Source organism: Cucumis sativus, chromosome 7 (genome assembly GCF_000004075.3).
Source record: "Cucumis sativus cultivar 9930 chromosome 7, Cucumber_9930_V3, whole genome shotgun sequence".
In the NCBI taxonomy this organism is placed as follows: Eukaryota; Viridiplantae; Streptophyta; class Magnoliopsida; order Cucurbitales; family Cucurbitaceae; genus Cucumis; species Cucumis sativus.
Window position 1 is genome coordinate 12023239 of NC_026661.2, and position 24744 is coordinate 12047982.

Sequence of the window (24744 nt, forward strand, 5' to 3'; positions counted from 1 at the left end):
AAATCTCTTATTCAATAACAATTTATTAAACAATACCTCAATAACAGATTTATTGAATAATAGAATGGTTTAACATTTACAAATCACGAGTTTTTAGGACATAAAACTCAATCTAACATATATGATTTTTACTTTTAAAAGATTAAAAATAAAAAACCACAAGTAATTTAGCTAGTTCACCATGCATAACTATTTAGTTCTTTATAGTTTAAAAATTACAATAATTTAATCACATGCAATAAATATAAAAAGAAGTACTAGTTTGGTTGGAATGGGTTCCATTGAATAGATCAGAATGTATATATTGATAAACTCAAATTCAGTTTCATAGACCATGAATCCTTTGCCACTCTTACGCGTGGGTAAATTCAGATTCCATCTCATAAAATATGTACAGATAATATTGATTAAGAGTACTCTATCGTCACTCCTCTTAATAAACTAAGACATCAGCATAATCTTTAAAATCATAAAAATAGAAGGAAAGTATAAGCTTCATAGTATCCGATGAGTAGTTGATTCTTACAATAAGGAATAAAAGGCAAATTGCTTTATGTATTCCATAATAAGCTGTACTTAAAACATCCACAGAGCAATTTCCTCCTAATAACTTCTATTTTAGACAAACAAAGACTCCAGTAGAAGTGGTGGGTTTCTATAGCTTGAATCTTATAACTAGAGATTTTCTTTTTGTTCGAGAAAATAAAGTAGAAACTAACTGTGGAGAGTTTATTAAACGTAAAGAAGTAAGTCTAAGGACCAATTTTTTCTCCTCCATGTTTCTTTTAGGATTGATATAGAAACCATCACAATTCTTGCATTTTAATTAACAATAAATTAAAAAAAAGTATCTTTCGAAGGACGACTTTTGTGGGTCCTGAGATCAGCCATCCTATTGAAACTAATTGTGAAGGTTTAATATAAAGGCTTCAAAATTTGGATTTTTAAAGCTAATGAAAACGGCAGTATGAGCAGCAAAAGAGAATTTTGACAAATAGTTTGGAGACATTCTATCACCTTTTTAGGGTCCTTTTGCCGGTGTCAATAAGGGCATACTTGGCAGCATCAGCCTCTTCGGCAGCAGATCTGGCTGCACCACTGGCAGCACCGGCATCCTTAATAGCGGTCATTAGAGCAGCATAATAGTCTGGGTGGTTCATATATAAAGTGTTGGCAGCTTCATAATCATCGACAGCTTTAGTGTGACTAAAAGCAACAATGCCAGCGGCAATGCAATCAGTCGCAGTATCAACAGCATCTGCAGCGTCATCAGCGACAACAGCAGCAGCATCAGCAGCGTCAGCAGCAGCACGAGCAGCATTGGCCTTGTCGATGCAGAGGGCAGTAGAAGCACGATCACGAGCAACAGAAGCACGATTACGTGCAATTTTAGCAGCCCAACGGGCCAAGGAAGCGTTTAAACGGCCATCAGCAACAAATCGACAAGTGGCAGGAAAATTGGAAGTATTTTCCGTGAGAACCTGCAAGCTCAAAATCTCAAACTACTAAAAGTTCTTTGTGATACAATGAGTTTATAGAAGAAAGAATTGCATATGGGTCTGGGTTTAGTTTTCTATATATATGGGGGGATTGCCAGCATTGTTCTGGAGGACTCTGTTGAGTTGCTTCCTATAGGAGTTTGATGTACAGATTGTTGGCCCAAGGGATATTCATGCAGTGATCGGTAGTTCCTCCTCCACTTGCTTTTCAGAGTGTGGTCGTTTCTTGTGGTTCGCTAGGACGTGTGCTATGTTATGATATATTTGAGGAGAAATGAACAATAGAGTGTTTGGAGGTTGGGATAGGGACGAAGTCTTTTTCTAATTAATCTGTAGGTAACATATTACTTAGTTGGAATCGCTTCCTTTAGAAGATGTGTTTTTTTTTTATGTCTTTATATTCTTTCATTTTTTTTCTCAACAAAAGTTGTTGATCCTATAAAAAAAATAATGATGGAATTCAGTTCATTATTTTGTGGCTAATGCAAAAATAAAACCTAAGCTCTTAGGTACCTTTTTCCCCTCGGAATTCTTTGGTTCCTTTGTTGGATGTGCATCATCTTTAGACTTCGTGCCTGAATAGTCCTCGGAATTCTTTGGTTCCTTTGTTGGACGTGCATCATCTTTAGACTTCGTGCCTGTGGAGATTTCTTTCGCCTCCATGTTTCTTTTAGGATTGATATAGAAACCATCACAATTTTTGCATTTTAATTAACAATAAATTAAAAAAAAAGTATCTTTCGAAGGACGATTTTTGTGGGTCCTGAGATCAGCCTTCCTATTGAAACTAATTAATTGTAAAGGTTTAATATAAAGGCTTCAAAAGCTGGATTTTTAAAGCTAATGAAAACGGCAGTATGAGCAGCAAAAGAGAATTTTGACAAATAGTTTGGAGACATTCTATCACCTTTTTAGGGTCCTACTGCCAGCGGCGATAACGGCATACTTGGAACCATAAGCCTCTTTGGCAGCAAATTTGGCTGCACGACTGGCAGCACAAGCTTCCTCACTAGCCGTCACTAGAGCAGCATAATACTCTGGGTGGTTGATATATAAAGTGTTGGCAGCTTCATAATCATCGACAGCTTTAGTGTGACTAATAGCAGCAATGCCAGCGGCAATACAATTGGTCGCAGCATCGACAGCATCTGCAGCGTCATCAGCGACAACCGCAGCAGCGTCAGCAGCAGCACGAGCAGCATTGGCCTTGTCGATGCAGAGGGCAGTAGAAGCACGATCACGAGCAACAGAAGCACAACTACGTGCAACTTTGGCAGCCCCACGGGCTAAGGAAATTTTGGAACTGGCATCATCAACGATTCGACAAGTGGCAGGAAAGTTGGGAATATTTTCCGTGATAAACTGCAAGCTCAAAATCTCAAACTACTAAAAAAATTTTGTGATACAATGAGTTTATAGAAGAATGCATTGCATGTGGGTATGGGTTTAGATTTTTATATATATGGGGGGATTGCCAGCATTGTGTAAAGGGTACTAACTAAATAACACAGAAAATTACCCCAACAGTGGCTAAACAGAGACAATACTCTGCTGATCTTTATTTATATATAAGCCAAAAGATGATTCAACAGCCCAATATAACAGTAATAAAGAAAACGATGGAAAAGAAACCTACCAACTCCTCTCTATGGAGCTGGAATAACCCTGGTCGGCTACAGCAGCCTTTACACCAAAAAAGAGATAAAAATAACCTGCCTACACTAAACCCTAGAAGCTCTATAAATAGCCCTCCTCACATTCCTTCCCACGGGCCCCACCTCTCCCTACTTTTCTTTTCTTTTTGTTCAGACTATTCTCTCTCATTAATTTCCTGAACATTTACCCTTTTACCCTTTCTCTTATACGTGTGAATTATTGGTGGTCTTACAATACCCCTAGGCTCTAGATTCACCTTGTCCTCAAGGTGAAAACTTGGAAATTGTTGATTCATCGGTACACAGATTCTCAAGTAGCTTCTGTTTCATGTAATCCTTTCCATTTCACCAGCCATTCATTTCCTCCTAATTCTCCATTCCAGCGAACACCAAGCACCGTCTCAGGACATAGTTGTAACTCAAAATCATCAATGAGTGTGGGGTGTTGATGCCGTATCGTGTGTTTCCCTCCTAACTTGAACTTCAGTTGTGAGACATGGAATATGTTATGGATGGCAGCTTCCGGAGGTAACTGTAAACGATAAGCGACTTCCCCTATTTCTTCAATGATCTTGTAGGGTCCGTAGTATTTGGGAGCAAGTTTTTCACACCTCCTCTTTGCTAATGATCTCTGCCGATAGGGCCTTAGTTTCAAGAATACTTCATCACCTTCCTTGAATTTGAGCTCCCTTCTTTTGAGGTCAGCCATCTTCTTCATCCGATTCTACGCTAGACAAAGGTTTTCTTTCAAGGCACTAATGGCCATGTCCCTTTCCTTCAATATTGTTTCCACTTCATTATTTGGGGTCTTTTGATGTCCGTATGATAACAGGGATGGGGGTGGTCTGCCATATACAGCTTGAAAGGGAGTGATCTTAGTAGAGGCATGGAAGGTGGTATTATACCATAGCTCAGCCCATGGAATGAATCTGTCCCAACAACTTGGTTGCTCATTACAAAAGCATCTCAAGTATGTCTCTAAGCATTTATTCACTCTTTCAGTCTGTCCATCGGTTTGTGGGTGAAAGGCGGTGCTTCTCTTCAAGATGGTTTCCATAGAAGCGAACAATTCCTTCCAGAAGTTGCTAAGGAACACTTTGTCTCCGTCTGTTATTAGGGATTTTGGAATTCCATGCTTACTCACGACCCTATCTATAATAAAACAGCCACCTGTTTAGCTGAGAAAGGGTGTTTAAGAGTTATGAAGTATGCATACTTACTAAGCCTGTCCACGATTACCATAATAACATTCACTCCCCCTGCTGTCGGTAAGCCCTCTATAAAGTCCATGGTCCAGTCTTCTAAAATTCTTTCTGGAATGGGAAGAGGCTGCAAAACTCCCGCTGGTTTGGTGGCTTCAAACTTGTTCCTCTGACAGATCTCACACTGCTGCACATATTTCTTTACATCAGTCTTCATGCCTTGCCAATGCAATTCTCCACTCATTCGTTTATATGTCCTTAAAAATCCAGAATGACCCCCTAGGATGGAATCATGGAAGGTGTGAAGAAGGCTGGGTATCAATGAGGATGTTTTAGGAAGCACCACCCTACCTTTGTATAATAATCTTCCTTTTTCCCACTGATATTTGCTGGTTTCCTCATGATTCATTTCCAACTTCTTAATAATTTTCTGAAGTTCTTCATCCTTTTCTATCTCCCTTCCTACTATCTCCATGTCAACAATCCCTTGCGTTGTCAAAGAGTTCAATTCTGGTAGTTGTTCCTTTCTTGATAAAGCGTCCGCCACTTTATTTTGGGGACCCGGTTGGTAGAGTATTTCAAAATCATACCCGAGGAGTTTAGTTAACCATTTTTGGAATTGCGGCTGCAATTTCCTCTGCTCCAGCAAGAATTTTAACGCCTTTTGATCTGAAATAATGGTGAATTTCCTCCCCAGTAGATAGTGTCTCCATTTTTGCACTGCAAGGACTACTGCCATCAACTCTCTTTCATATATGGATTTGGTTTGAGCCCTTGATGACAATTTTTGGCTGAAGAATGCTATAGGATGGCCATTTTGAGATAGCACCGCCCCTAACCCAATTCCTGAAGCATCCGTTTCCACCCTAAAAGGAAGTGTCCAATCAGGTAAAGCCAGCACCGGAAAGTAGTCATAGCAAGTTTCAGTGCCTCGAAAGCCTGTGTGGTTTCTTCAGTCCATTGGAAGGAATTCTTTTGTAACAATTTCGTCAAAGGTGCCACAATCTCTCCATACCCTTTAACAAATCTTCGATAGTATCCTGTTAGGCCCAAAAATCCTCTTAGACTGGTCACATCTTTTGGTTGCTGCCAGTTTGTCATGCTTTTAATTTTTTCCTCATCCGCTTCTACTCTTCCTTTGGAGATTTGATGTCCCAAGTATTCAATCTTGGAGTGGGCTATTACACACGTTTTTTTGTTTGCAAAGAGTTGATTATCCTTCAAAACAGCAAAAACCATCCCTAAGTGTTTCTCATGCTCATCGATATCAGCGCTATATACCAGAATATCATCAAAGAAAACTAATACAAATCTTCTCAAGAAGGGTTTAAGTACTTGGTTCATGAGAGATTGAAAAGTAGCAGGGGCGTTAGTGAGACCAAATGGCATTACCATAAATTCGTAATGTCCCTCGTGCGTCCTGAAAGCCGTCTTCTCTATGTCTTCCTCCTTCATTCTGATTTGGTGGTATCCTGATTTCAGATCAAGCTTCGAAAAAACAGTAGCTCCATGCAGTTCATCTAGTAATTCTTCTATGACTGGAATGGGAAATTTGTCAGAAGTTGTAACTTGGTTCAGCTTCCTATAATCTACACAGAACCTCCAACCCCCATCTTCCTTCTTTACTAATAGGACTGGGCTGGAGTAAGGGCTATGACTCGGTCTAATAACTCCGGCTGCAAGCATTTCTGTGACTAACTTCTCAATTTCTTCTTTCTGCACATGGCCGTATTTATAAGTGCGGACGATAATCGGTTTCTGTCCAGGGAGAGTCAATATCCGATGGTCAATAGCTCTTTTGGGGGTAAGCCTTTTCATATTTCAAAGATGACACCGTATTGTCTTAATAATGCCTTAATCAATGGTAAATTTTCCTCGTCCCCTTTCACTTCCTGTTCCTCTTTGTATTCATTTTCTACTTCCGTTTCGTAATTTTGGAAGCCAAGGAGGAACCCTTGGTCGTCATCTTCCCATGTTTTTCCCAACGTTTTCAGTGAACATTCAGCTTTAATGAGGGTTGGATCTCCCTTGAGAGTGATTTGTTTCTCTCCCACTTGAAACGTCATGGTCAGTGAGGGCCAATGGACCTTCATAGTTCCTGTGGTATCTAACCATTGCATTCCCAATACCACATCCACACTTCCCAGTTCCACAGCTAAAAAGCCAGCCACAATAGTCAGTGTGTTCAGCTTCAGTTCCACTCTCTTACACACCCCTTTTCCTTTGCACTTGGTGCCATTGCCAATTGTGACTCCAAACGAAGTGTCCTCATCTATTAATATGTGTCTTTCTTCTGCTAGTGTTTGGTGAATAAAGTTGTGCGTCGCCCCGCTGTCTATCAACACTGTTACTGCTTTCCCTTTAACCATTCCCATCAGCTTCATAGTCCCTTTTGATGACAAGCTGGTGATAGTTCGAAGCTCAACCTCCTCCCCTTCTATGAGGTCCATTTTTTTCAGCTCCACTATTTCCTCTGTATTTTCTTCCGAATTTTCTCCCTCATTCCCGCCTTCTTCTTCATTGCAAATGAAAAGCATCAATTCTCTTTTTTCCTTCAGTTTGCACCTGTGGCCAGGGGCGTATTTGTCGTTACACGTAAAACATAAGCCCTTATCTAGTCTTGCTCGAAATTCCGAATCTGATAGTCTTTTGACTGGTGGATCGTTTTTCTGGTAGTTTCCCTTAATTGGAATGGTGATTTGTTTCATCTGGAATTCGGTCTTCCTTTGAGGGCCTTTCTCCATTCCCCCTTGAGTCTCGCTCGTACTACTCTCAATGCCTTTTGGTACTATTAACCCAAACTCTGCTCTTGCCAATCTTTATGCCAGATTGCGATCATTCACAAGCTGTGCCTCTTTCATACATTCTTCCAAGGTCTGTGGATGTCTACTAATTACTTCTGCCTGGAGTGCAGGTTCTAGCCCAGTTACAAAAGCATCTCTCAAAACACTTTCGGCCATGTAGGGTAGTGGGGCTGAGTAGTTAACAAACTTCTTTACATACTCATTATATGTCCCCTCTTGTTGGATGCGAATCAGCCTAGCACCCAAATTTTTCTGGCCCGAATCTTGAAAGAACGCAAACATTCTTTCCTTCAAATCTTCCCAGGATTCTACCTTCTTGCAGTTATTACTCCACCTGTACCAGTCAACCTCGTCTTGCCTAAAACTGACCACAGCTACCTTCACCTTTTCTGTTTCTGGCAAGTTGTTGATCTCAAAAAAATGTTCAGCTCAATAGACGCATGATTCCGGATTCTCCCCTGAGAACATTGGCATTTCCAGCTTTCTATATTTACTACGATCCACTGTTGCATTGTTCCCTTTTGTTGCAGCTTCAGTTTCTCCCATTTTTCCCTTGAGTTTCAGCACGGATTCGTCGGATGTACCTGATTCCTCCCTCTTTTTGTAACTATTACTTTCCCTCATCTCTTCTGCCATTTTATCCAATGCTTTCTTCATTTCTAACATCATCTCTTTTAGTCCCAAGATCTCTTTCTCTGTCCCCTCCACTCGTTCTTCTACTTGCCGTTGAGCCATTGCGCGCGTAACAACCCCCAGTTTCGAAAGCTCTGATACCAGTTGTAAGGGTACTAACTAAATAACACAGAAAATTACCCCAACAGTAGCTAAACAGAAACAGTACTCTGCTGATCTTTATTTATATATAAGCCAAAAGATGATTCAACAGCCCAATATAACAGTAATAAAGAAAACGATGGAAAAGAAACCTACCAACTCCTCTCTATGGAGCTGGAATAACCCTGGTCGGCTACAGCAGCCTTTACACCAAAAAAGAGATAAAAATAACCTGCCTACACTAAACCCTAGAAGCTCTATAAATAGCCCTCCTCACATTCCTTCCCGCGGGCCCCACCTCTCCCTACTTTTCTTTTCTTTTTCTTCAAACTATTCTCTCTCATTAATTTCCTGAACATTTACCCTTTTACCCTTTCTCTTATACGTGTGAATTATTGGTGGTCTTACACATTGTTGTGGGGGACTCTGTTGAGTTGCTTCCTATAGGAGTTTGATGTACAGATTGTTGGCCCAAGGGATAGTCATGCGGTGATCGGGTAGTTCCTCCCCCACTTGCCTTTCAGAGTGTGGTCGTTTCTTGTGGTTAGCTAGGACGTGTGCTATGTTATGATATATTTGAGGAGAAATGAACAACAGAGTGTTCGGAGGTTGGGACAAGGACGAAGTCTTTTTCTAATTATTCTCTAGGTAACATATTACTTAGTTGGAATCCCTTCCTTTAGAAGATGTGTTTTTTTTTATGTCTTTATATTCTTTCATTTTTTTTCTCAACGAAAGTTGTTGATCCTATAAAAAAAAAATAATGATGGAATTCAGTTCATTTTGTGGCTAATGCAAAAATAAAACTTAAGCTCTTAGGTACCTTTTTCCCCTCGGAATTCTTTGGTTCCTTTGTTGGACGTGCATCATCTTTAGACTTCGTGCCTGTGGAGATTTCTTTCTCCTCCATGTTTCTTTTAGGATTGATATAGAAACCATCACAATTCTTGCATTTTAATTAACAATAAATTTAAAAAAAGTATCTTTCGAAGGACGATTTTTGTGGATCCTGAGATCAGCCTTCCTATTGAAACTAATTAATTGTAAAGGTTTAATATAAAGGCTTCAAAAGTTGGATTTTTAAAGCTAATGAAAACGGCAGTATGAGCAGCAAAAGAGAATTTTGACAAATAGTTTGGAGACATTCTATCACCTTTTTAGGGTCCTACTGCCAGCGGCAATAACGGCATACTTGGAACCATAAGCCTCTTTGGCAGCAAATTTGGCTGCACGACTGGCAGCACAAGCTTCCTCACTAGCCGTCACTAGAGCAGCATAATACTCTGGGTGGTTGATATATAAAGTGTTGGCAGCTTCATAATCATCGACAGCTTTAGTGTGACTAATAGCAGCAATGCCAGCGGCAATACAATTGGTCGCAGGATCGACAGCATCTGCAGCGTCATCAGCGACAACCGCAGCAGCGTCAGCAGCAGCACGAGCAGCATTGGCCTTGTCGATGCAGAGGGCAGTAGAAGCACGATCACGAGCAACAGAAGCACAACTACGTGCAACTTTGGCAGCCCCACGGGCTAAGGAAGTGTTGGAACTGGCATCATCAACGATTCGACAAGTGGCAGGAAAGTTGGGAGTATTTTCCGTGATAACCTGCAAGCTCAAAATCTCAAACTACTAAATATTCTTTGTGATACAATGAGTTTATAGAAGAAAGCATTGCATGTGGGTATGGGTTTAGTTTTTTATATATATGGGGGGATTGCCAGCATTGTTGTGGGGGACTCTGTTGAGTTGCTTCCTATAGGAGTTTCATGTACAGATTGTTGGCCCAAGGGATAGTCATGCGGTGATCGGGTAGTTCCTCCCCACTTGCCTTTCAGAGTGTGGTCGTTTCTTGTGGTTAGCTAGGACGTGTGCTATGTTATGAGATATTTGAGGAGAAATGAACAATAGAGTGTTTGGAGGTTGGGATAGGGACGAAGTCTTGTTCTAAATATTCTCTAGGTAACATATTACTTAGTTGGAATCCCTTCCTTTAGAAGATGTGTTTTTTTTTATATGTCTTTATATTCTTTCATTTTTTTTCTCAACGAAAGTTGTTGATCCTATAAAAAAAATAATGATGGAATTCAGTTTATTATTTTGTGGCTAATGCAAAAATAAAACCTAAGCTCTTAGGTACCTTTTTCCCCTTAGAATTCTTTGGTTCCTTTGTTGGACGTGCATCATCTTTAGACTTTGTGCCTGAATAGTCCCCCTCATTGAAACTTTCATTCGTGAAACTTGCATTCGCCTAAAATAATAATTGGAGTTAGTAATCAAAAAGCGAAATATTTTGCATGTAAATACCCCAGTTTACAACCATCATTTGTTTTCCCCTTAGTATATGCAACACACTAATTGTATGTACCCCAGAATATTGATATATGACCTACAAAAATATGTGAACTAATATAAAATACCTGCTCATTGCTTCTAAAGTGGATAGCCATTGTTTGTTTTTCAGATTTCTTTATTGGGGGGGCCCTTGCTACTTGCACTCTTGCACTTGTTCTTCTTTTATTCTCCCTCTTTTCTTTTCCCATCCCTGAATGGAAAAATGTTACACTAAAATTTTAAACTGGATACAAACTCCTAGAGAGAATGAAAAATAAAGAAACAAAACAAAATAAAAGAATCTAGCAGCAAATACAACCACATATTGGAATTGTTAGGAATTTTAATTGGGTATCTCAATTTCACTGTATGCAAAAGTTATGGATGAAAGAGAAAAGAAGAGTGGAAGGGAAAACGAGTGTAGGACATTAGAAAGGGGAAGATTATTTTCTCATGAGCCCTTCATCCACTTTCTCTGTATTAGATTTTAAGGTCTCCCCGTTACCTATTTTTTAGGACTTCAAATTCACGAAAAGCATTGGGTTATTTGTTCTTATAAAAGTCATTATCTAGTAATTCTATTTGGTTCACTTACCCTCAAGGAATGTTTTGACTCTTGATTGAACGTGAGGTTTTTGTTCGGATTGCTCTTGTTCTTTTGTGATGGAGAAGGTTTAGTTGAAGTTTACAAATGGGTTCTGGAGATCGCCTCTATCCCAGTTTCATATTTCAAGGTTCCGATTGTTTGTAGTTGATCTTAAGAGAAACATTTTCAAATCATCCCTTCGTATATTTAGATTTATATGATCCTATAGATGATGCATCATTCTTGACGATGCTTGTGGGAAATCAAAAGTAAAACTATCAGCTACACAGAAAATCAAAGAGTAAAATCCATCTAGTTCATCAATTTGCAACTCAACCCTAGGAAAAGAGAAGGTACAGAAATTGGAGATGGAGATGCTGCAACCGTGGGTAAGAGGAGTCGAATTGACGATGAATTACAAAAAAAAGAAGGGTGGAAGGGAAAAGGAGTGTTTTTTAGAAAAATAGACCTACTTCGAATGGAAGTTAAATTTTTGGGATTGTTTTTTAGAAAGAAAAAAAAAATAGTAAATTCTGAGACAAATAGGCAGGAAAAGTCAAAAATACCCTCACATGGAAATTTTCTTCATTTTTCTTTTTCCTCCTTTTCTTATCTCTCTAACCTCTCTCTAATTTCTTTTCTCTCAACCTCTCTTGTACAAAGTCTCTTGCTGTTTTGGAAAGAGTTTATTTTTATTGTTGTTATAGATAATCCTCCTAACTTTTAATGCAACCCTTTCCTTGTTTGGAGAAGTTATGATAATCCTTCCCCAATTTCCTCAATCCTTCCTTAGTTTCCTCAATTTTTCCTTATTCATTATTCAATCTTTTCTTATTAGTAATGTATAATTAATCCATTTAAATTTAAATATTATTTAGTCTATTTTTTTTCTCTTTTATAATTTTTATACTCACCTCATTTGGTTAATTTTAATCTTTTTATTTAAAAAACACAACTTATGTTTAAGTGATGAATTTGATTCGATTATATTAATTTAAGTTTTTTATTTTTTCTTTTACTCTTGAATTAGATAATTTATTGTGATTACTCCGCTGAATCCACATTTTCTTTTTGCTCCTATATTACAAAAATTTGGATGATTTAGTAAATTAAATTTACTAAATTTTTGTATTTGGTTTATAATATGGATTTTTAAAAAATTAACAATTTAATTGCACGTAACGATTACGTAAAAAAGGTTAAATCTACATGTCATATTTAAAGAAATTATTACAAATTGTTCTACGAAAACTATGATAATTTGATAAATTAAATATACGAAAGTTGTGTATTGGATTTAGAATATAATTTTTTTTTAAATAAAATAATAGTTTAATCACACTTAACGATTACGTAAAAAAAGTTGAAAATAGATGTCGTATTTCAAGAAATTAATGCAAATTGTTTTACGAAAACTATAGTGATTTGGTAAATTAAATATATGAATTTTGTGTATTGGAGTTAGAATATGAATTATTAAAAATAATAATATTTTTTGCTCCTACGTAGTAGTGTTCCATGTAATTGACTTAAGTTTATAACTCCTTTCAACAATTTTGTTCTTCGTATATCGTTTTGTTTGAATAAAATTATGATATCAGTATTTCGTTTAAATCAATTATTAAATATATGCAATTTGTGTATTGCATTTAGAATATTAATTTAAAAACAAAAATATAATATGAATTTTTTAAAAAAATTAACAATTTAATGGCACGTAACGATTACGTAAAAAAGGTTGAAAATGAAAGTCGTCTTCAAAGAAATTACTAGAAATTGTTTTACAAAAACTAAGATGATTTGGTAAATTAAATATATATAATTTTTGTATTGGAGTTAGAATACAATTTTTTTAAAAAAAAAAATAATTTATTGGCATTAAATGCTTGCATAAAAAATATTGAAAATACTCATCTTATTTAAGAAAACTAATGTAACTTGTTTTACACAAATACGACAATTTAATAAATTAAATATTTGTGTATTTGATTTAGAATATGGATTTTTAAATAATAATATTAATAAATAATTTTCATAATTCTTTCCACGTAATCCTTTCCCAAACAAATATTATCATAATACTACATATTATAATCTTTCTCTCAAACACATACTATCATAACACTATTATTCATAATTCTTCCCCAAACACATATTATCATAACACTACCAATAATAATTCTTTCCTCAAACACATTTATTATAACACTAGGGTTATCATAATTCTTTTCCTCCATAACTTTTTCTCTCCCCCAAACGCACCCTAAATGTATAATCCAAAATCAATTTTATAATTGTTGTAAATAATTTAATTAGGGTTTTTTAATACATATTTAGCATTTTTTTTTTTTTCCATTTCGCAACTTTCAAACTTCAAATGTTCAATCTTAAATCAATTATCTACTTGTTTTATGTGATTTAGGGTGATTTTACATATGTTTTAGTAAGTTTTTAACTATTATTTTTAATATCCCAAATATCTCACACACATCTCGCAAATATTTTTTTTAATCTACAACCTCATTTTTAAAAAGTAATCCCAATAACCTAAATTTTTTGGAGTTTCCTCGAGATCACTTAAAATTAAAAAGAACCTAAAATTTGAAGAAAAAAATTATTGGGGCAAAGTTTCCACAAGATTCTCGAGGATCGACATAATTTCGATTAATCGCGAAGAGGTTGGGGTCACCAAAGCACCAGGATCATGGTGTTAGTGATGGTATTCGTTAAGTGCGACCATGATCCTGATGCTTTGGTGGTCCAAGATTCTCAAGGGTCAACTTAATTTTGATCAACCTCGGAGAAGCTTCAAGACACCAAAGCACTGAGATCCTGGTGTTAGTGATGGCTTCACTTAGTACGACCATGATCTCGGTGTTTTGGATGCCCGAGATTTACTGGGATCAACATAAGTTAAAAACAAAAACAATGATCTTGGTGAGGATCTTAGCCGAGATAGACCGAGATATTAATTTCAGACAATTTTTTAAAATTTGAATAGATTTTTTTACGAGTTTTCAAGAAGCGTGTTACTTTTGAAATGTAAAACCCAAAGTGTGCTACTCAAAATTTCCCATAAATTTTCCTTTTCTTAATATAGAAAGTTATATAACCACAAATATTCTTTTTTAGGGCTTCGCTGTAATTAGTGAGATTTAATATTTCTGTGGCTATGTCAATTAAACTTCCAAAATGATCTCTTATGGCTTCAAAAGTGGTTCTTTGCCAGAAATCCTGACACACCCTGTCTCAAACACCTGCTTGGTTGGCCCGATAATTTATATTACTTATGTATATATTTATTTTATTTTACTTCAGAATTAAATGATACAAGATATTTTTTTCGTTGAATAATAAGTATTGTATCAATTCACTAGTAAGTTCAAATTTCTTAATATTTTTAGTTTTTAGTTTTTAATCTATGTGACAAATCATAATACTTATGTTGTTTCATACTAATTTTGTAGAGTAAACATATTAATATGGAGAGATATTTAAAAAAAAACAACAACAATAGAAACTGTAGAGGCATCATCTTAAAATATGAGACAAATACCTGATTCAGATAGATCTTATACAGAAATCAATTTAGAGGAAGTACCTACAGATCCTGATCATGGATCGATTTCAAAACATGAAAACTCATAGAGGACAATTGTAATACGTATTAAATTAATTAATTTTTAAAGTTAATTAATATTTTTTAAAATATATTTTTAGTTTGTTTGTTATATAGTGTCCCCTATATCAAATTTCTAGAGCCGCCACTGTTATGAACTCCTGTTCGCGAGGGATTGTTCTTTGATTTGTACGGACGAGAGTGGCCAGATCGTCGACTCAATAAGTTTATCATTTTGTAGACAAGACTGAGTGGGGGAGCTGGAAACATAATTACACAAGATAAAATTCACTTCTTCTTCACTTTATGGTAAGTAGATGAGTGTTTCCTTAAATGGTGTCTCTAGGATTTGAACAAAGGGTCCTACTTTATCTATGACATAAGAGAGATTTTTGTTTATTGGTTGGACCATAAACAAGTTGTTCATTAGAGGAGCACTTATATTTAAGGACTAGAGGTAATCCAGGGGTAAAACGGTAAAATGATTAATTGATTACTAGATTTTAAATTTCAAATAATTTAATATTGTTTAAATTAATAAAATCTCATGATTCTCTCATACTCCATGAAGAAAAGAGAGTTATAAATACGCAAAAGAAAATATTTTTTCTTTAGCGAATGATTTTGTTTTTCTACAAAATAGTTTCTTTAAAAAATTTCTAAACTTTTTTTCGTCCCAATTAGTGCGCACAAACCAATCTCATCCTAGAGGACAGATAGGTCTCTGACGGGTAGTGTCCCAATTTGGAAATTTACTTTGTTGATTCAGAGACATAAACAAACATAAACAAGTAAGTTTTTCTTTCTCTAATCTATAATTAGAAATCATGCTTAGCCTTTAAATCTTAATAAGAAAACTAGTTTTTTAATAATTTTCGCTAATGTATTGATATTTTGGGATTCCCAAATTAAATTGAGGAATGATTTGTAAAATCTTTTGCTACCATAGGACATTTATCCCTTCATAAACTTTATATTTTGCATAAATAAATCAATTTATTTGCTATACCATATGAAACACAAGGTGGACCCTCTAACGACCCTATCTTGTTCACAAGGTGGGCCCTTTGACGCCCCTTATTTTGTTATATGATATTTATGAGGCAGACCAGGCATCGGTAGTACCTTATCTTGTTATAGTTATATTGAGGTGGAAACCTACAGATCATCATCTCGAGAGATGAAAACCCATTTGTAGAACCCCCGTCTCATTAATCTATCCTAGTGATGAGAACTGTGTATCTACTAAATATTTTCATCAACGGAACCTCTTTCCACAGGCCATATCCCCCCGAAGGGTTGCTATATATATCAGATGATATACTCTAAAAAATTCTAAAATCATTCTTTAAATACTTATCATAAAATATACTTAACAAACATTTCAAATCTCATGCTTTGGAAATATTTTGCTAAATCAGTAAACTCAAGTAATTCATACATCAAAGCATGCTTCAAACAATAGATCATATTTAGAAATAAATTTCAAACTAATTTTATTACTCACTGGCTATGGCTTGTGGAGACGAAAATCATGTTCAATAATACTTTAGAAATCATGATGTTTCACAGTACTTGTACAGATCCTTGACAGAAAATTTCTCATAATCTTTCTTGTCCTGAAAAATTTATATTTTATCATCAATTAATTCCTTAAACATGAAAATATCCAAAAGTCCCCTTAAAATTCCCAAAAATATCACAACAACCCAACGGTGCCCATTTCGAGGTTATTTCCGTCAGTTTGGTTACGTACTCAATACCAACATAACCTCTAAACACTTTGTTATTAAATCTCAACACTTAGCCAACTTTTTTCCGATAAGCGTAATATTCTTTTCATGACACTTTTATCCTAACTTCCTTTTCTCTTGACCTAAACAAAACTTAATAACTTTCAAAGATGATAGAAATTTTCAAGTTTCACAGATCCAATGGAAGATTCTTGATTTTAATCCAGCATCCACAACATTTTATCACGACTGGCCTACTGTGTTGCAAAGGATCCCATTTTTCAAATTCAAGATGGAAGTTACCTTATGTCTGCCATTTCCCTTCCTTGCGAATGAAGTCTTTCATTCGATCTTTATCAAAGCGAATGAGTTTTTGAGTTATAGAACATATTTTTTATAGTCTTTAAGAAACGTCGCATAAATAAATACACATAAACTAAAACATCTACTAATAGACCTTAACACAAACAAACTAAACATCCTCAAAGTCTATCAGTAATAGAAACATATCACTTATAGATCGATCCTAAGCAACAACATATAGAAAAATGCACATTGAACTAAAACATCAACTAACATCCCAATGCAAACAAACTAAACATTACGTAAGTCTATCAATGATACAAACATATCACTGATAGACCCTAATCCCAAGCAATAACACACAAACTAAAAACATATTAGCATGGCGAATAAACAAGTTAAACATTCCAACAGTACAAACAAGTTCAACATCTTCCAAATCTATTAATTAGTGATAGAAACATATCACTGATAGACCCTAAGCAACATTACACACAAAATGCACATTAAACTAGAGCTTCTACTAACTTTCCAAGTCAAACAAGCTAAACATCTTCCAATTCTATCATGGATTGAAACATATCACCGATAGACCCTAAGCAACTACAAGAAAAAAAATTGTACATTAAACTAATTCATCTAATAACAATCCAACATAAACAAGTTAAACATCCTTCAAGTTCATGAAAACATATCGTTGATAGCACCTAAACAACAACACATAAAAAACTAACATTCCAATGCAAACAACTCTGAAGACCACGAGCGGTATTATTCCTCTTCAGTGAACCCATTTGGTGGGATACCCACTTGAAATCGGACTGATTCCGATTCAACAGTTATCATCCACGTTTTAACAGTTACCAATTTGAAATGACAATTTGTGGTAAACTCTTATTCTTTTTTAGCGCTAAACTCTTATACATTGACTCAAAGTAGTTTTTGAACTATTTGAACGCATTTTAGTGAATAGGCATTCTTATTTTGGGTGGGGAAACTTGAAAGATTTCTTAATTTATAAATGGGGGTGGTTTTATGCATAAACATTTCCTTGTTTGTTGTTTTTTTTTTTTTTTTTTGAGAATAGACCAACTATTTTAAATGTGGTCGATGCCCTAGATACAAATCTCAATGTTCTCATGAAGGTGGGTTATATTATTATACGTTAATATTATTTATATTTTTTAGAGATAACCGTAAAAATGGCAAAATAATAGGGTACAATTTGGAAAATAGCAAATTTTAAAAATAATTTGATTTTTAGCAAAATCGCATAAGTAGATTTTTTTTTTGCAAATTTTCAACCGATTTTACCCCTTGATAGTCCGCAACTCATTTTTTCAGTTATAGTATATTTGTGCAGCGTAAAATAATAGAGTATAACACATACAGTGTATTTTCAGGTATGTGTTGTTGTTTAGGTGCTATCAGTGATATGTTTTCATGAACTTGAAGGATGTTTAATATGTTTGTGTTGGGATTGGTATTACATGTCTTAGTTTAATGTCAATCTTTTATTTGTTGTTGCTTAGGGTCTATCAGTGATATATTTCAATCGATGATAGACTTGGAAGATGTTTTGCTTGTTTGTCTTCAAAAGTTAGTAGAGGCTTTAGTTTAATGTGCATTTTGTGTGGGATGTTGCTTATGGTCTATTAATGATATGTTTCTATCACTAATTTGGAGGATGTTGAACTTGTTTATGTTGGGATGTTTAACTTGTTTCTTCAACATGCTAATATGCTTTCAGTTTGTGTGTTGTTGCTTAGGGTTATGGTATATTAGTGATATGTTTGTATCAATGATAGACTTGGGGGATGTTTAGTTTGTTTGCATTGAGATGTTAATAGATATTTAGTTTAATGTACATTTTTATGTGATGTTTAGGTTTTATCAAATATATGTTTTCATGAACTTGGAAGATTTTTAATATGTTTGTGTTGGGATTGTTATTAGATGTCTTAGTTTAATGTCAATTTTTTATCTGCTATGGTGATATATTTCAATCGTTGATAGACTTGGAAGATGTTTAGCTTGTTTGACTAAGTTAGTAGAAGCTCTAGTTTAATGTGAATTTTGTGTGGGATGTTGCTTATGGTCTATCAATGATATGTTTCTATCACTGATTGATAGATTTGGAGAATGTTGAACTTGTTTGTGTTGGGATGTTTAGCTTGTTTCTGTTGAAATTGTTTGTCCTAAAACTCGTAGTTTGTAAATCATATTCTGTTCAATAAAGTTGTTATTGAGAAATTAAATATTATAATCTTAAATCCAATAAATCAAGTTTCAAGGCTATTTTTTGAATAAACTTGAACTTTATGTGTAAACATAAACGTGGATTAAGTTCGAGTATATAGCCTAAATAGTCTATAGTATATGAAATAAAGGTTGGGAACATAGGGTACAAGATGGAATTCACTCCTACCCGCTTTAGGGTTAGTAGATAGGCTGTTCTCTTAAGCACTGAATCCAAGTCTTGAACAAGGGGCCCCACCCTCTCATTGGCCCGAGATGGATTAAGTTTATAGGTTGAACCTTAAACCAATTGTTCAATAGTGGATTAGTGGGACTTAAGGAGCAAGATGTAATCTTGGGGGTAAAACGGTATTTTGACCCAGTCAAGGTTACGAGCAACCTGTGAAGGATTAACTTACTGATTATGGTTTTATCAAATGGACACAAATATATCTATAGTGAGGGAAGTGCAACTACGAGACTTTAGTGGAATGACCCGTTAGTTAACGAATGTTCATTAACTCGGTTTAAAAGAGTTTAGCTAGTTAATCTTGAATCGTTGGAGCCCATGATCTATAGGTCCATTAGGTTCCTCTGCTAGCTCATATGGATTAAACTTAGAACAGTGTGATGAAATAAGTCGAATGGTTCGAATTGGGAGAAGAAAGGGAAACCGACAAATATAGTGATATAGTCGTCGGTCTTCTAATTAGAAATAGAGCTTTATGTTTTACATACTATAAGTATGAATGCGGATTCATACTAAGAAGCTCGGAATTGATAGAATTGGTCAAAAATAGTAAAAAGTCAAAATGTTGACTTTTGACTTTGAAAAGTCAAACTTTGACCGGCCTTATATTCAAATGTGATTTGAATTTTGGAAAAATGAATGCGGATTCATGCTCGGGAGGTTGGAATTAGTCAAGACGGACAAAATGGTAAAAAGTCAAAATAATGACTTTTGTCTAAGAAAAGTCAAAGTTTGACTTTTGACTAGAAATATCTAATGACCATTTTACCCTTGGACTAAGTTAGTGGGAAAATCCAACATTTTGTTGGATAATCCCACTAACTCTTAGTGGGATATGTGGCTATATGAGATATAGACACCTAGCCCACTAAGTTCTACTAATTGTTAGTGGAACATTATGTGTTGAGATTTGGCAAATGAATTGCATGCATTTTTGCATGTAATTAGGTTATAAATAGAGGTGTTTTCAAATGTTGAAGAACTTTTGCCTCTTTTATCATTTTCATCATCTCAACAAAAGAAAAAAGAAACCTTCCAATACCATTTTATCTCCATTACTTTCTACACCAAAATTGGGTCCCACAACCCGGTTCTTTGTCTAGAGGATAGCAGTTGAGTACTAGTGGTGGTCTCGGTTAGAATTGGTAAGAAGATATCAAACCTTTTGAAAGCTTCAAAGGTAATATTTCTTAAAACCCTAATTTGATTAGTTTATGATTATATGTTAATTGTGGCAATTAGGGTAGAAGTTCGATTCTTTTTCCGCTGTGCATGACTTAGTTCTATCAGTTTCTTCGACAAACTAATCTTTTTTCAGTTTGTGTGTAGTTTATGGTCTATTCGTGATATTTTTTGTCGCTAATACATTTGGAAGATGTTTAGATGGTTTTCATTCTAATATATATATAAACTCTAATACAACATTATCATTTCAGGTTTAAGAAAAAAAAATGAAAACAATGGAAATAGCAAAAATTGAAAACAATGGAGATAACAAAGGATGTTAAAAATGTTAGGCCAAAGAGACAACTTAACCGATCAAATAAAATGTTAGAGAATATAAAAGACTAGAATATTCTAAGAGACCGTTTGATTTGTACCTAGTTTTGATTTGCGACTATCTCATTGAGTAAATGGTTGTTGTAGTATTAGTTTTGCAGATATTTCATGATAAAAAATATCAATGATAGACTTCATATTTTATTTGATTTTGTTCAATTGATATAGTAAAGTGTTGGACCACATGTTAAATATTGCAAATTGACTGATCTAGAAGTTTATTAATGACAGACTATAATTGCGAAAAAGACTTCGTAGTGACGTTAACTCTTCATATTTAGTTGATTTTACCATATTAATATAGAAAAATGTTGGATCACAAGTTGAATAATGATTACAAGTTATGTGCTTTTGTGTTCCAATTAAGAAATTAGTATTATACATATTGAATCATTGCAAATTAGTATTAATTGGTGCACTTAATTGAGAAATTACTTTTGTTCATATACATGTTGAAGTCTATCATTGATAGAAGCTATCAACGATAAACTTTATAGCAAAGTTTATAATTGATAGAAACTATCAACTATAAGTTAAACTCCATTATGACATTACTTCATATTATTACTTTACAATAAAATAACTACTACATTACTTCACATTACTACTTTACTTCACATTAATACTTTACAATAAGGTAACTACTCCTAACAAAAAAACGTTCTCTATCTTCAAGTAGAATGATTTTTATCAACAACGTAATGTCACATCATTTTGTGACCTACATGATGACATTGACTACATTTTGATGACTTTTCTTCCCATTAATAAAAAAAAAAAGAATTTGTGGTCCTTTTGCTCAATGCTTGCAAAATAGAGGTAGTGTTACACTCATACATTGATTAATCATAATTCTAAATTACTAATATATATATATATTTATATTTACAGTTAACTCATAGCATCCTAGTGTTGTACTCATAGCATTAATAGAAGATAAAGTTTATCATCCTAGTGTTGTACTCATAGCATTAATAGAAGATAAAGTTTGTCATTGATTGACTAATATCAGTGATGGACTAAGATACGAGTCTATCAATCAATGACGGACTAGGATACGAGTCTATCATTGATAAACTACTATCAGTGATAACTTTGGATATCATTGATGCACTAAGATACAAGTCTATCAATGATAGACTAATATCACTATGTTTGTATTAATTAATCTAACAATAGTCTATCAACAATAACTTGTATTCATCAATATTTTTAGAAAAAAAAACTTAATTTCTTTTAAACTAAAAATGTAAAAGTGATAGAAAAATTCATAATATGCTTAATTTCTACGAAGCCTCAAACGGATGAAGTCCAATACAAGTAAAATTAAACACATTTTTTTAATATAAAAATACTAGTAAAATCATCCAATTGAATTGAACAAAATCAACTAGAGGATGAAATTAAATCGAATTGTAAGATTTGGATGAAGTCAAAATTTTAGAAGAAAATCACAAAGAAGATGGAAAAGAAATGACGGTCAAGATAGAGAAGGGAGAAAACAACATTGAAGATGAAGAATGGAGAAAATCGCATAGAATATAGAGATGGAGAAAATTGTGAAGGAGAGAAAATTGTGGAGACTTTGATAACTTCCAAGAGAAAAATACAGATTATTTCAAAAGAAAGAATGGTGTATTCTAATACTTAAAAATTTTGAGTTATGACCTAAATTTCGTTGATCATTATTGACACAAAAATTAATATTTAAAATGAAGTGAATGAAGCATTGCGTGATTGGTAAGGTAATGGTAAGGGAAAACAAAAGTATCCACTGAAATAGGAAGAAATAAAAAGCAATATGACGTGGAAAAGGAATCATAGATTCGTTTTTCTTTCTTTATTATTTATCATTTATCATTTATTATAATATAATACTTAAAAATTGGATAATCCCATTATTCATTTTTCAATTAAAAGTAAAACACTATATTATCAAAGGAAAAAGCACACAGAGGAATTCAAGAGAAAAGGTACAAAAATGTACAATACAAACAACAAGATTAGATTCATTCCCCAATGAACAACAAGACATGTGCATATATGTTCTCCATCCGACACAACATTGAAAAATCTTCACTTTGCTCTTTATAGATTTGCTTTACTTTTCAAATAGGCTGAAAAACATGTCCCAGAAATGTTTGTTCCTGAACCCGAATCTCTGCAGTTCTTTCAAGCAACTTCAATTGTGTGAAGTAAATGGTAAGTTTTATAAGAAATTAAGTTGGTTTTACTGTCCCAATCAGCCATAAAGATAGTTAGTGTGTAATAATCTTAGAGAAACAATTGTCAACAACAATAGTTGTTGAAGAACATTTATTTCTTGACAGGTTGCTGCTGAAGGAGTTGGGCTTGAGGGTACAGCACCAAACACGGTTGATTCCTTGGAACTTGTGGTGTTTAGAACTGATGAACTTGTGCTGAAGAGTTGAAAAATGGCAGTGTCATTGTTAGGAAATGAATGTTGGTAGCAGGAAAGGAAAGAAAGCAAATGTTAGCAATGGAAGATGGGGATTTTACCTAGTGGATGTGTACTCACATGCCATAGTACCTGAATAAAATAGTGGTGAGAAAAGACATAAACAAGACTTTATGGAAAGAGAAACAGAGTCAATCTATGAAGTTTTATGTCCTCAAACATTTTGCAGTTGCAGAAAGAAGAATTCCAATACGGCCCATTATAGCTTCAATAATTCACATCACTGTATAGTCCCTACAGACACACCGAACCTTCTTCCTTCACCAACCCAACTTGGAAAAGGGGAAAAAGTGTGTGCGCTGTGGGGGCTGAATTTCCTCTGACTATTAGATTTGGGGTTTTGATCATTAACTTCAAAGTAAGAAAGGACTAATTGTCTTTATATCCACATTTCTCGTAGAAGGTTTTAAGAAGGGGAAAGAGGACGAATAGAGTTTGTTCACGACGGCTGCTGTTTTAAATATTTTCAAAGCTTCTGGACCTTCAGAAGAAACTCTCAGTTAGCATTGCAACAATTTGAATTCTTTGATTCTTTGGACTCGTTACCAGATTATCTATAATAAGTTTGCCTGATCTTCTCCACTTTCTCTTAACCTCTTCCTCAAAAAGAAAAAAAGAAAGGTAGAGAGAATAGAAAAATAACACATTATTATCTAGTGAGGTAACAAAGAAACAACTTTTGAAGGAAGCAACATACTTGGGTCGGTGCTAGTGATGACAGCAGTCCCACCAAAGTTACAGCTATCTGGAACAGGATTCTTTTGATAGTAGCTATTGAAGGCGTAGGAGGCATGATCATGAATGGTGTTTGGGTTGTAACACCTCTGACCAGCTTGAATTGCTGAACAATCAGTACCACCATAGCCACATGTGTAGTCTAGAGCAATTTGTAATACCTTTCGTGATGCATTTTGACTAGCAATGCACCAACTAGTCCCTGACGACGGTGGAGATGATCTTTTGGGAGACTCCATGGCCGAAGAATACGTGTCTGAAGTTGAAGTTGGATTGATAAATGGAGTCGAGGGGGTGGGGTTGGAAAGAATTATTGTGGGAACCGTTGTTATAGGGGTGGTGATATCCCTTTGAGAGGTGAAAACTGGCCGGGAACTGAATTTCTGATTCTCATGGTTTAGCTCTCTCGTGTGTCCTGTCATTTTGGATCCCAGAAACAAAATTTAAACTATATTTTTCCCCCACATTGTTATTTTAGAAATAAAAATAAACTCATCCTCTTGAACCAGAATTGCACATTGAACAAAACAACATAAATCTTGATGAAGACACAAGAAAGCTCAGTTAAAAGTCATCATCAGTAGACAAAAAGTGCAGTGAAGTAAAAGTTGTTGGAAGTTCATATTAGCCTGTAAAAATCTTGGGAGCCTTGTAGACGCTTGTTTGAGCATATCATAGAACAACAATCCTTTCTTTAAAAAGGGGGGGAAAAATAAAATGTTTAGGGTTGTCGTATCCGATAATATTTTATATTTAAAAGGAAAAAGAGTAATTTATTCCACCACAATGATTACTTAAAAAATGTTAAAATTTTCACATCAAATTTAAAGAAAGTAAGACAATTTGTTTTACAAAAACTACGATGACTTGGGAAATTAAATCTACCAAATTTGTATATTAGAATAAAAATTAATAATTTATTCGCACATAAAAAATGTTAAAATGGATATCACATTTAAAGATTTTATTTTAT

General features: G+C 34.6%; 2 protein-coding genes across 3 annotated transcripts; both read right to left on the minus strand.

Moving 5' to 3' along the window:
- Positions 1 to 276: 276 nt before the first annotated feature.
- On the minus strand, positions 277 to 11273 carry LOC105436127. 2 transcript variants are annotated; one of them, XM_031888982.1, is made up of 8 exons: positions 10864 to 11273; positions 10355 to 10479; positions 10075 to 10185; positions 9088 to 9542; positions 8758 to 8848; positions 2407 to 2861; positions 2013 to 2166; positions 277 to 1481 (listed from the first exon to the last, which is right to left on the minus strand). In XM_031888982.1, the coding sequence occupies exons 2-8, from the start codon at positions 10475 to 10477 to the stop codon at positions 1014 to 1016; spliced, it is 1857 nt and encodes a 618-aa protein (XP_031744842.1). In that variant the 5' UTR covers positions 10478 to 10479; positions 10864 to 11273; the 3' UTR covers positions 277 to 1013. The 2 variants fall into 2 exon arrangements, with proteins under 2 accessions (XP_031744842.1, XP_031744843.1); XM_031888983.1 differs by lacking the exons at positions 8758 to 8848; positions 9088 to 9542; positions 10075 to 10185; positions 10355 to 10479; positions 10864 to 11273 and adding an exon at positions 5749 to 8705.
- Positions 11274 to 22764: 11491 nt separating this feature from the next.
- Positions 22765 to 24440, minus strand: LOC101216260 (major pollen allergen Ole e 10). Its single transcript, XM_004148257.3, has 3 exons — positions 23734 to 24440; positions 23078 to 23108; positions 22765 to 22977 (listed from the first exon to the last, which is right to left on the minus strand). The coding sequence occupies exons 1-3, from the start codon at positions 24191 to 24193 to the stop codon at positions 22800 to 22802; spliced, it is 669 nt and encodes a 222-aa protein (XP_004148305.3). The 5' UTR covers positions 24194 to 24440; the 3' UTR covers positions 22765 to 22799.
- Positions 24441 to 24744: the final 304 nt, after the last annotated feature.

Excerpts from the sequence above, each read along its gene's own strand:
- LOC105436127 (XM_031888982.1), bottom strand. The coding sequence starts at position 10,477 with ATGGGAAAAGAAAAGAGGGAGAATAAAAGAAGAACAAGTGCAAGAGTG. Across the intron at positions 8,849-9,087 it reads GGCAGTAGGACCCTAAAAAG|AAACATGGAGGAGAAAGAAA; the intron begins GTGATAGAATGT and ends CAATCCTAAAAG. Across the intron at positions 1,482-2,012 it reads AGAATTCCGAGGGGAAAAAG|GTTCTCACGGAAAATACTTC; the intron begins GTACCTAAGAGC and ends TTGAGCTTGCAG.
- LOC101216260 (XM_004148257.3), bottom strand. The coding sequence starts at position 24,193 with ATGACAGGACACACGAGAGAGCTAAACCATGAGAATCAGAAATTCAGT. Across the intron at positions 23,109-23,733 it reads CATCACTAGCACCGACCCAA|GTACTATGGCATGTGAGTAC; the intron begins GTATGTTGCTTC and ends TATTTTATTCAG. Across the intron at positions 22,978-23,077 it reads TGTGAGTACACATCCACTAG|CACAAGTTCATCAGTTCTAA; the intron begins GTAAAATCCCCA and ends TCAACTCTTCAG.